Source organism: Microplitis mediator, chromosome 7 (assembly GCF_029852145.1).
Source record: "Microplitis mediator isolate UGA2020A chromosome 7, iyMicMedi2.1, whole genome shotgun sequence".
NCBI classification, from domain to species: domain Eukaryota; kingdom Metazoa; phylum Arthropoda; class Insecta; order Hymenoptera; family Braconidae; genus Microplitis; species Microplitis mediator.
This window is the reverse complement of record NC_079975.1, coordinates 20,343,910-20,356,850: the sequence shown is the minus strand read 5'-3', so window position 1 is coordinate 20,356,850 and position 12,941 is coordinate 20,343,910. Positions and strand designations below refer to the sequence as shown.

General features: G+C 30.3%; 1 protein-coding gene across 1 annotated transcript; it reads left to right on the top strand.

Moving 5' to 3' along the window:
* Positions 1-990: 990 nt before the first annotated feature.
* Positions 991-7,194, top strand: LOC130671534 (transferrin). The gene is made up of 9 exons (XM_057475481.1): positions 991-1,166; positions 2,372-2,598; positions 2,738-3,041; positions 3,126-3,466; positions 4,263-4,513; positions 4,581-4,816; positions 6,262-6,541; positions 6,604-6,665; positions 6,728-7,194. The coding sequence occupies exons 1-9, from the start codon at positions 1,088-1,090 to the stop codon at positions 7,078-7,080; spliced, it is 2,133 nt and encodes a 710-aa protein (XP_057331464.1). The 5' UTR covers positions 991-1,087; the 3' UTR covers positions 7,081-7,194.
* The last annotated feature ends 5,747 nt before the right edge of the window (positions 7,195-12,941 follow it).

The following is a 12,941-nucleotide window of genomic DNA, read 5'->3' as shown; positions in this document are numbered from 1 at the left end:
AAAACATATGTGAATCGTATATGCTCCGTATGTGACTAAATACACTTTTATATGGTTCATTATGTCCATATGCGAATCCACTGTACTCCTTATATGTCCATATACTCCATATATCCATATAATTCATATAATCATCATATATGACTATCTATGTTACATATATGTCCATATGCGAATTTACTGTACTTCAGATATGTCCATATACTTCATTATGCCCATATATTCCATATATATCCATATAATTCATATAAGCATCATATATGACTATATATAGTACATATGTCCATATGCAAACCTACTGTATTCCATATACTTCATATATGCCCATATACCCCATATTTACCCATATATGCATCATATACTCATAGATGATTCAGTTTGACCATATATGGCCATGTATACTCTGTATATGATCATATATGACTATATATGGTACATATATGAACATATATGACGATATATAAACACATTTCACATGTTTCTCATATACGATCCATGTATAAAGCATACATGGATCACATACGAAGTATATATGGGAGTTTATGGGTATATGATGGATATATATGATGCACATATGGGCGTGTGTGGATTCATTTTTCACGGATTTAATTCTATATATTATCAGTTGACTGATTAAGTAAAGACTTTTTACTGTAATTATTATTAATTTCTTGTTTTATTTGCTAGTATTCAAAATATATAAAAAAAAAACTATGTATACTTCATACATTTTTATTTTTTAATCATTTACTTTGTTAACTTTAGTATAAATTATTAATTAATTTATTAATTGAAGATTTGTTATTATAATTATTTTTTTCTATATATATATATATATAACTTATTGTGAATAAGTAACAAGTACAACAACATAAATTTATAAATGATACGTGTGGGGATAATGAGAAAAAAAAAATCTTAATCTTTGTTTTGTCTCCCACTCCCAGCTTTCAGTGCTCGTCGTGCATATAAAAAGACCGATGATCTACCAACGCAGAAAAGATCCCGGTAAGATTTTTACGCGAACTGATACTCGTATTCAGTGCTAATAATATTTAGTGTTTACTATCAATTTAAAAAATTAACCATGGGGAAATTGGGCATTGGTTTTCTTGCCCTTTCGGGATTTTTCCTCGGAATACACGCTGATGGTTCTCAACCTGTTTGTAAGTCAACTAATCAATTAATTTTTTTTCATCATTAAAAAAAAAAAAAAAATTTTGGGAGAGGGGGGCCAACTGGATTTTCCTTAAGGAAAATAATTATAATATCATTCATTTTTTTTACTTCATTATACTGCGTCCATTAAAAGTGAAATATCGAACATTAGGGGCAAAGTGGGCCCTCCAAAAAATTTCGGATTTGATATTTTTTATTCTTTACACGTGTAATATTTTCAAATAACTATAAAACAATTGTATTTTAATAATTAAAAAAATCATATTAATAGTCTTATATAGTCTTTAACTTTCTTAATAAATTATATTTAATGAACACCCCCATGAAAAAAATTTATAAAAAAAATATATGTTAAAATATAAAGAAAATATATTTTTCATATAAAAAAAATATTTTAAAAATACATAAAAAATATATAAATGTATATAAAATATGTATAAAAAATATATTTTAAATAGCTAACTTTTGGCCGATTTTCGTATGTATTTTATATATTTTTAATATATAAAAAATACATGTATAAAAATATACGAAAAATTTATTTTTCTTATATTTAAAAATATAAAAAAAATATATTAGTAATATATTTTAAATCTATAAAAAATATAAAAAAATTATATAAAAAATATATTATTAAGTTAATTAACAACATAGAAAAAGAAATATAAAAAGTTTATATAAAAAATATATTTTTTATACAATTTTTGTATATTTTTAAATATAAAAAAAATATATTTTTTGTATATTTTATATATTCTAAGATATATTTTTAATATATTTAAAATATATAAAATATATACGAAAATCGGCCAAAAGTTAGCTATTTAAAATATATTTTTTATACATATTATATATATATTTTTTATGTATTTTTAATATATTTTTTTTATATGAAAATTATATTTTTTTATATTTAACATATATTTTTTTTATAAATTTTTTTCATGGAGTCAGTTTTGGTGGTCTATTTTAGCCCTCATTATTTAAGAAATTTCGATAAGCTTATTATCTGTCCGAATTTATTGGCGTATAGAAAATTTTGAGAGACCCACCTGGCCCCATATTTTTTGAAGTTTTGAAAATTTAAAGGGACCTACTTTGCCCCTAGGGGCCGAATTTTCCCCCTCCTCCCCTATGTAATTAAGAAAAAATCACAACTAAAATTTGAAAATTTTTTCATTTAAAAAAAAAGTGAGCATGTGTGTCCCGGAAATTTATTGGAAAGATTGTGTGGATATGATGAAAGACTCAGCAGCTAAGGGAATCCCTATTTCTTGCATTGCGGGCCGTGACCGGTACGAGTGTGTGGAAAAAGTCGGAAGGAAAGAAGCCGATATAGTCGCGGTCGATCCCGAAGACATGTATCTGGCCGCCAAAAATAATTTCGCAAATGATCCTGGTTACAATGTCGTCGAACAGGTATTTTAAACATTTTTTTATCTCAAAAAAATTCACAGAGACCTTAAAAGATTTTTTTTCTAAAATCGGTAAAATTACCGCTGAGAGACGCGCGAAATTTTCAAAAAAGTTAATCGATTAATAAATAAATTAAATGTAGATTCGCACAAAAGAAGAACCAGACGAGCCGCACAGATACGAAGCAGTGGCAGTGATCCATAAAGATCTCGAAATATTTGACGTACAAAGTTTCCGTGGATTAAATTCCTGTCACACTGGAGTTGGCCGTAACGTTGGGTACAAAATTCCAATTACAAAATTAACAGCAATGGGTGTACTTGCAAATATAAATGACCCAGAGTATTCAGCCCGTGAAAATGAAATTCGCGCTCTGTCGACTTTGTTCAATAAAGGCTGTCTAGTGGGTACTTGGTCACCAGACCCAGAGATCAATAAAAAATTGAGTAAGGAATTTTTTTATTTTATCCATTGACAAATTTTCTTTTTACTTTTTTTACTAATTATCGGAATTTAATTAAATTGAACAGAGGAAAAGTACAGCAACATGTGCGCGCTGTGTGAAGACCCCGTGAAATGCGATTACCCTGACAAATTTTCTGGATACGATGGAGCACTTCGGTGCTTAGCACACAATGGAGGTCAAGTAGCCTTCACAAAAGTTATTTATGTAAAACGTTTCTTTGGTTTACCTGTTGGTAAAACCCCAGCAGTGCCGACTAATGAGAACCCGAGTGATTTTGCTTATTTCTGTCCTGATGGCACTAAAGTACCGATTGATAAGGACACTAAGCCGTGCACTTGGGCTGCACGTCCATGGCAGGGTTACATGACTAATGGACAAGTACATGATATCCCTGCGGTACAAAAGGTATTTTTATTACAATTGAATAATTTATTTTGCGAAATGGGGAAAAATTTTAGTCTTTTAGTTTTTTGACTTTTGATAATTAATTTTTTTTACGTAATTGTTAAATATAAAATTTTTTTTTATTAATTACTCGTAGTAACATTAAGTAGATTTTTTTTTGTAATTTTTTAAATTTATTGTTATGAGTTTGGTTAAGAAAATTCAAATTCTGGCTAAACTAATAGAGATCTGACAAAAATGTATAGAAATGATTTTGTAGATAATTGAATTTTCTACAAATAAGGTCTCATTATTTTTTTTCGTAAGTCTGATTATTATGACGTAATTGTAACTCAAAGTCAAGTAAATTTAATTATAACTTTTTTGTATTTCAAATTTACATTAAAATTATTGTAAAAAATTTAATTTTTGGCTAAACTATTTGAGATATGACAAAAATATATGAGAGCAATTTTGTAGCTTTTTGAATTTTCTACAAAAAAGGTATCATTACTTTTTTTCATAAGTCTAATTATTACGACGTAATTGCAACTTAAAGTAAAAGAACAAATTTAATTTTTTTTTAAATTAATTTACTTTTTATATATTTTCCCCATAACTCAAAAACTATCAGAGATACGTTGATAACTATTTATATCTTTTTTGTAGCAAATTAAATTTCCTACAATTTTTGTCTAAAAAATTTTTTTCTAAGATCTATAGTTTCGCTATAAATAGCAAATTAAATAAAAAAATAATTCGTAGCCTCCCTTTAATTGCTAATGAAATGAATATTAAAATAATTCTTTTTTTTAAGGAAATCGAGCAATTGGGAGCACTAGGTGAAAATGAAAAAGCCGCTTGGTGGAAAGATTTATTATTACTTGATGAAAAAACGATTCCTGTGAGCATTAAAAAAGTTCAACCCGAGGAACACTTGGAAAACTCCAAATATTTGGACGTAATTGAAAGAAACTCTGGTGCTCCTGAACGTGATGCCCGTTGGTGTGTGTGGTGTGGCAAGAGCTTAGCTAAATGTCAGGCACTCGCTAAAGCTGCTCATTCGAGGTTAATAAATAATTTATAAACTCGTTAGCAAGCAGTAAAATAATTAATTATTTAATTCAAATTATAGAGACGCAAGACCTAGATTAGATTGTGTGCGTGAAAAAGATCGAGAGGCATGTTTGACAACTTTAAGAAACGAAGGGGTTGATTTAGTTGTTATTAGTGGGGGGTCTGTTAAAAAAGCCATCGAGGAATTCAACGTAAAGCCCATAATTGCTGAAAATTATACTATTGGTTCAACAAAGTTCAGTGAACGTCCAGCAGTTGCTGTTATTATGAAGGATAGTCCAATTAATAAACTCGGTATTTATTTTAATTATTCATTTAATTCACCTAAAAAATTTTTTATTAAATAATTTTTCTACACTGTAAAAAAAAACTGAGGTAAGTCCAGACGGTGGCACGACCATTTATTCGAAGACAATTGATCCGTAGACAATTGATCCTAGCGACAATTTTATATTTATTAAAAAAAAATTTGTTTTATTAAGAAATTATTTTTTTTTGTGTGAGTATATTTTTAAAATTACACACACACAAAATTAGTGAAGAGAAAAAAAAATATATGTAATATAAAAGAGAAAATTTATTAATATTATTAACTAAAGTACGAAATGTCGCATGGATCAATTATCGGCGGATGAATTATCGCTCGGACTAATTGTCGTTAGGATCAATTGTCCACGGATCAATTGTCAGGTAATCGTCCAGACGGTGTAGGTGTTAAAATTTGTGGTGTTAAATATTACCCTCGCAGATTTGAATCACGGTGGAAACACGGTGGGTTTGTTCCATTTTACCACTGCGATTACGCGGTGTTTCCACTGTGATTACGCGGTGGATACACCGTAGAACCTCGGTGGTGAAATAGCACAAAGCCACCGTGGAATCACGGTGGATACACCGCGTAATCACAGTGGAAACACCGTGTATACACAGTGGTCAAGCCACCGTGGAATCACGGTATATACACCGCGTAATCACAGTGGATACACTGTGTATACCCGGTGGTGAAATGGAACAAACCCACCGTGTAACCACGGTGGATCCACGGTGTTTACACTTCCACGGTGTTTCCACCGTGATTCAAATCTGCGAGGGTATCTACTGGTGTTAAAAATATTTAACTTTGTGAATATTTTTACTCACTCACGATCATCACGAAAGTTAGACAGTATTTTTATTAATTAATTAAATTACTGGTGATTAAAATGGTGGGGATAAAAGTGTGGAATTTTTAAATAACTTACGTATAACATAAATAATTATTTAAATAAGTACGTAGCAAAATTGAAATTTCCAGATAATATTCATTAAATTTTTATGATACTGAAGTTAGCCGACGTTTAATAATTTTTGGATTTTTGTTGCAACGATAAAGTATAAAAAAAAAATATTCCAAAAAATTGCACCTATAGTTTTTTTAATTTTCTACAAGTGCATATTTTTAGTTTTTTTTTTTTTTTGCAATTGATTTGTTGGAAAAAAAAATCCAAAAATTTTTGACTGTCTGTTAACTTCAGAGTCATTAAATTTTTATATTTTTTTATTTATAATACATTTTTTTTTTTAATTTCTATATGTAGAAATTTTTTCTACACCGATTTAACACCGGTATTTTAACACCGCCTACACCAGCGTTATTTCATTTTAACACTGCTCTCTTTACAGTGTAGTAATTGTTTAATTAATAAATAAATAAATAAATAAATAATAATAATAATCATATATTTATATTTTAAATAAAGCGGACTTGAAAGATAAAAAATCATGTCACACATTTTACAAGCACGATTTCGCCGGTTGGTTGGCTCCAGTCCAAGCATTAAAAAAATCAAATCTAATAACATCTGAGGAAGGAATCGCGGACTTTTTCTCCGGATCTTGCGCACCAGGTGCCTCCAAGACCTCGCCTCTGTGTCAACAGTGCGTCGGAGACTCAGCATCCCAAGACGATCAAACTAAAGAAGCAACGAGATGTGAGAACAGCCAAGCAGAAGCTTTCAGCGGCGGAAGAGGAGCCATCAGGTAATTTATCATTCTCTTATCCTTAAAGAGTTCATTAATATCTTAATTATTTTTCTCCCTAGATGTTTAACCAGCGGTAAAGGTGACGTCGCCTTCGTTCCTTACACGACTTTACAGCAAATAAGTGAGTTTACTTTTTTATTCCTCCCGTAATCAGCTAATCAATTAATTAATTCAAATTTTCAGAGAATGATACCAACTCAGATATTAAAATATCCGATCTCAAGTTACTCTGCCCCAACGGCGGGGTCTCTTCAATTGAAAATTACGAGGATTGTAATTTCGGGTACGAGCCCCCGAGAGTTATCGTCACCCACGCGGGAAAATCCGACAACGTTATCGACGAATTGACGCACGGGGTTTTGACTGCCGCTACTTTGTACTCAAAACGGCCCGATCTTCTGCAACTTTTCGGCTCATGGGGTGGCCGCAGAAATGTTTTGTTTAAAGACGACGCTATTGGTCTTGTTTCCGTTAACAATACGTGGGACCGCTGGGACCAATGGGCTGCTACTGAACAAGCTTTTGGTTCAGTTTAATTTAAGTCGATTTATTCTATTAATAATCTCCTATTTTTCCATACACGTTAATTTTTATAATTGTACAAAATTAGTTTTTTTTTTATTACAATAAAGTAATAAAATAAATAATAATTGTCGCTAATTTTTCCACATACCCTAATAGCACAGTTAGCTTTATGGTCTCTATATAATTGATTATATATGAAAGAATTTATATGATTAAATATATGGTTCGCGGTATATTGGAATTATATTTTTCCAATATATTAAAACTTATATTTTTCGCAATATATTGAAAATTTTATTTTTTCACTATACTTTTTCAATTTCTACACAATTCCAAAAAAAAAAGTCAAATTTATTATTTTTTCTCCTTCTTTTCATTGACCTTATATTTACTGGCAATAACCTAAGAAAAGTACAAAAAGTGCCATATATTTTACAATATATTGGAAACCATATATTTTGCAATATATTGGAAAACATATATAAAAAATATAAAAAATACTATATATTAATTAATATACTACTTTCAATATAATATATCAATATAAAAACGATATATTAAAATATATATGTAAAACATACATAAAAAGTCATATATTGATAAATATATTGATAATATATTCTAGCAATATATTTTTTTTCAATATATTATCATATATTAATACGGCAAAAATATAAATATTATTTTATATATTGTACAATATATCACATTATAATATTCATATATTCTATCATATATGTTTTCACATATAAAGTTTTTTCATGCGGGCGAAGCACAGAAAAATAAGATCTCGTCTTTGTTGAAGTATTTATCTCAAGCTCATAATGCATTAATAAATATTTTAGCAGCTCAAGATTTTTTTCTAGCATAACTGTACCTAGAATATAATTCAGAGGATAAGGACCACTGAGAGAGTAATATGGCAGAAGAATCTTTGCAATTCGATTATTTCCAGTCTTAATTGCTCGTATAAATACGGACGTACTCCGTCTTTGTTCTCAATCTCGACAATCTTGACTTCATTTTTTAGCATTAACTTTTCATTAATCAGTTAATTTGCATTAACTTCAAACACTTTTTAAAAATACAAAAATAATAATAATAATTAAGCGTAAACTTGTAACAAAATAATTCAGTCTTTAAATGAATAGGTATAATAAGTAAAGTAATAAGTAAATAAATGCATGAATAAATTATTTATTATTACGATGCAATCATAAATCGTTTTATCGAAAGTAAAATTATACTTTCATTTTTTTGTTACAATGAAAAAATTTATTATATTCAGTACAATCGTTAGTTCTCTTTTTATTTAAAATCTTATCGTTTTCATGCCATTGATGCTTATAGATCAGAATTACTAAATCAATGTTGGTTAAATATTCAATTATTTTTCTCACACAATCATAAGGAAGTTCAAAAATATGATCCAAAATTCCAAGATCACACGCTTGATCCAAAAGTGATTTTCTGTATAGTCCTCGGTGATAAGAATTACTTATAATACTCCCAAAGAGTCGGAATTTATGTTTGTATTTTCCAGTCTTGAGGGTTTTATAAATGACATCATTATCCAAAAACCTTATCATTTTGTTCAAGTTAGCTGACGCGATATCATAAAAAGTAACGTCATCACAAATAACAGTTTTTTTCAAATTTTCAACTTCTTTTTCGTATCTTTGCCTTTTGACCAACGGTTCGTTACCAAGTTCAATAGCATTGTCGTAATCGACTTGGTCCACCTCAAGCCCCAACATCTTCATCTTGATAACATGTTGGGTAAAAATGTCAACAACTTTCTGATCACGTTTTGGGCGCACTTTATAAGGTTCATGGTTGATAGAAATTTGTCTAAATCTTTTCCGGGATTTAATCGCTTGCTGGAAGTAATTAAACGGTGTCCTGCCGAAATTACACTTATGATTAACATCGGCACCATATTGAAGCAGCTTAGTAACTACTCCATCATAACCAATCATCATAGCCGAAAATAGCGGGGTTATTCCAGATGCATTTTCCAAATTTATATCAAATCCATTTTTGACCATTGATTCAATACATTTGTCAGTATATCTACCCGAATGGTAGTAAGTATCACCACAAAATATCTTCTTCAAAACCTCAGCATTTATTCCATATTGTAATCGTTCTTGGAAACTCAATTTTTTCAATCGCCCAAAAATTTCTTCGATGAATTCGACGTCGCCCACGTTAACAGCCATGAAAATAGCACTTTCTAAATCACCATGAGAAATATTGTACTTTCCCATTTTCAACAAAAATGCCGTAATCCAATTTTGTTTACGTTTTATAGCCAGAGAAATTGGGCTAAGACCTTCACTGTTTTCCACATATAGATCAGCGCCACTGTTGACAATTAATTTGACGACATACAAATTCCCGGACATACAAGCTGAGTGTAATGCAGTGTCGATTACACCTTCAACATTCACCTTAGCTCCTTTTTCTAGCAAATATTCAACTAACGGATGGGTCGTAATGTCCCTGCACGCAATAGCTAATGCCGTTTTTTGGTCATAATAAGTCTTTGACTCATCGACTCCGTTTATGTTAACCCCATTGTCTAACAGTACTTGGATCATTTTAGGATAGTTGTTAAAGACCGCACCATGCAGTACTTTTACTATGCCCGGACAGTCTTTAATGATCACCTGCGGTGGGGGCTTAGTCAGCCAAGAGATAAGACCATCTTCAACATCCTTTTGCCACATAACGCTGATGATTAATTTGACGAAATTGACGCTTGTCAAACACTTGAAACTCCGCACATGATCAAGAAACAACTTAACTATTTTCTGATTCTGCATTCTTATCGCAATTTCAAGTGGGCAAACATTTTGTTGATTGCAAATGAAAACGTCAGCATTATATTTTAACAGCGTTTTCGTTATTCTAAAGTAGCCTGAGCTGACTGCCAAGTGCAGTGGGGTGTCATGAGGTTCGAGACCTGGTAAATTAACCGGCGCTCCGGCTATCAGCAAAAGTCGTACTGATGCTTCCTGACGATTTTCAACCTCATGCAAAAGCGATGAATACTTCATTGATGCAATCGTCTGGTTTTGCAGGCATTGCCCAATACCATTACGCCAAAACATAATTGATAATACGCGAGCTTACACTGATGATTTTAAACTCTTCTATTAAAATATTTATTATTTTAACCCTTTTGGATATAAAAGTATACCAGCACTTGTTACACACAATTTATAGTTAAAAATTAATAATTATTTAACGTTATTTATTATCTTTGATTTGTTAAAATAGTAAAAAAAATAACTTTAAAATTTGTCGATTGCACTTTACTTGTATGCAGTCCGGGTGTTGTGCATCAGCTAACTAATGAGTAAAATATAAAATCCAAGTGACCAAATTACGGAAATCACGTGGTCTGAAATATTTATGGGAGAATTTTGAACACGTGGGACTAAACAATTTATTGTTTGCACTTTTTCTTTCAGTTCTTTGTTGCTACTATGGATAATTTCGGAAGTACAAATAAGAAGCTTACATTTATTTCCTTGTTGAATTACGATAGGGATCAGCAGACGTATTTTATTATCAATTTATATGGCAAGAGTAATGAGACATAATTCGGAGAATTTCTCATATCTAAATTGAGCACTTATTTCAACAAAGAGTTTCCAACTATTCTTTTAAAATTATTGTTTGAAATTCTAGGTGTCATTACCAGGTAAAATTTTAAGGCAATGTACTACTGTACTTTCTATAAACTTGAAATAGTTACATTTTCACAGTTTTTCCCAGTGATCAAATAATTCACTGGAAAAAAGTGAATTTTATCCGGAGACACGGTCGTGTCTCGCGCCAAGTACACGTTCAAACACATATACATACATATGTGTGAACATGGCGGCGCGAGTCGACCGTGTCTCTATACCGGTGTCATATGCCTGTTTAACCTCTCTCATATTTAAATTGATTAATTAATAGATAAATATAAATTATATCTGTTATTTACCTATTTCATTATTAATATTTTATCATTCTCTACCAATTCCATGAGAAATCTTTGAGTTTAATATTTGAGTTTTCATTTTTAAATTTCTAAATTTTTGCTTGCGCCGTTTTTGATAATTTTAATAAATTTTATAAACTCTAATTTTTGATGAATTGTGTATACTTTCATCAATATATATTTTAGTATGTATGAATATTTTAGATTCTTAGCACATGAGTATACACAATAAATTGTGTATATTTTCATCAATATATATTTTATAATATGTACAATATTTAAGTTCTTAGCATTTGAGTATACACAAATGTTAAGCAGATTTTATTAAGGACCAGTTTTTCAAACTAGGTTCGTTTTAATCCGAGTTAAAATTAAAGTGCTGGTATTAATAATATATAGACATACCAGTAATAATAATTCAAACCCGGATTAATAATAAACTCGGTTTGAAAAACTTACCCGAAATGTAAAATCAGTGACTCTGTCTATACATATAATCACGTATACATAAAGGTAGTTTCTCAATACGAAATTTGATTAATATATGATTAGACTATTATTGCTCGTACATCTATATGAAAATATCCAAGTATACTAGCAATAATTAAGTCACAGATTAAGAATCTTGGATTGAAAAGCTGGCGGCTTCCAGCGCTCAAGACGAATTTAGCTGCAATTTGTACATAATTACTAGGCATATAGTTATTTAACCAGTTACTTACTGGGTTTTTTATTATATACCCTGATAGCCATACCTTATTCAGTAAGGTCTGCAGAGCAACACTTTCGGCTAACTTAACGAGAAAGTTTCTGGCAAACCTTGGCTGGATAATACTTTCCTTTAAGTTGGTTTCAGAATACGGCAGTAGCTTGAATGTAACTTGACAGAAAAACTTGACGTCAATTTGAAGTGAAATTTTCAATCAACTTAGCGTCATTGTCTGACAGTCATACATGTAGTCAAATTGAATTTAACTTAACAGACAATTTACTGTCAACTTAAAGGTAACCTGCTTGCTCTCCAACACTTTCCTTCAAGTTACCTTTAAAATACGGCAGTAGCTTGTAGTTAAGGGCCAGTTTTTCAAACCAGGTTTATTTTTAGTCCGGGTTTGATTATCATTGCTGGTATATCTGTATAATTGTTAACATATAGATATACTAACAATATTAATTAAAACCCGGATAAAAAGAAACTCGGTTTGAAAAACTGGCCCTAACTTACGGTTAGGGTGGCTATCAGGGTAATTGATTATTTTTAACTTTTCATAACTTAAAAAGTAACATAGAGGCGCTGCTTGGGATATTTTTTTTCGAATTCATAGCATATATATATATATTAATTCCTATTAACTGAAGTTGAAGAGATTAATTTTGACAGAATTTAAATATCGTGTGATTAATTTTTCTGTGAAATTGATAGTACGATCATTATCGATAAAAGTTTAAAAAATAAAAACCCAAGTTTACGTGTATTTTAAATGGGAAATCTTCACACGCTGTCGTCGAGTACTTAATATTAATATTAAGGGCTCAAACTTTCAGGGAATTTTTTTGGGGCTATTTCTAACAAAATTTCGGGATGGGAGCGAAAAAAAAATATATTCGCAAAAAAAAAGCACCCTAATATATATACATATAATGTCTTTACAAAAAGATTTGAAATCACACCAAAAACAGCACAGCTGTAATAGATTGCGCCAAGTACACGTTCAAATTGCAATAATATATTAACTGTACTATTCTACAAAAATATTTGAAATCACTAAATAATGCCAAGTTAAGATACAACATTCTGCAATAAAATAGTTGATAGATCGGTTCAATAGATATGAATGTACTTAATATAAAAAGGATATTGCTAAAAAAGGCGGA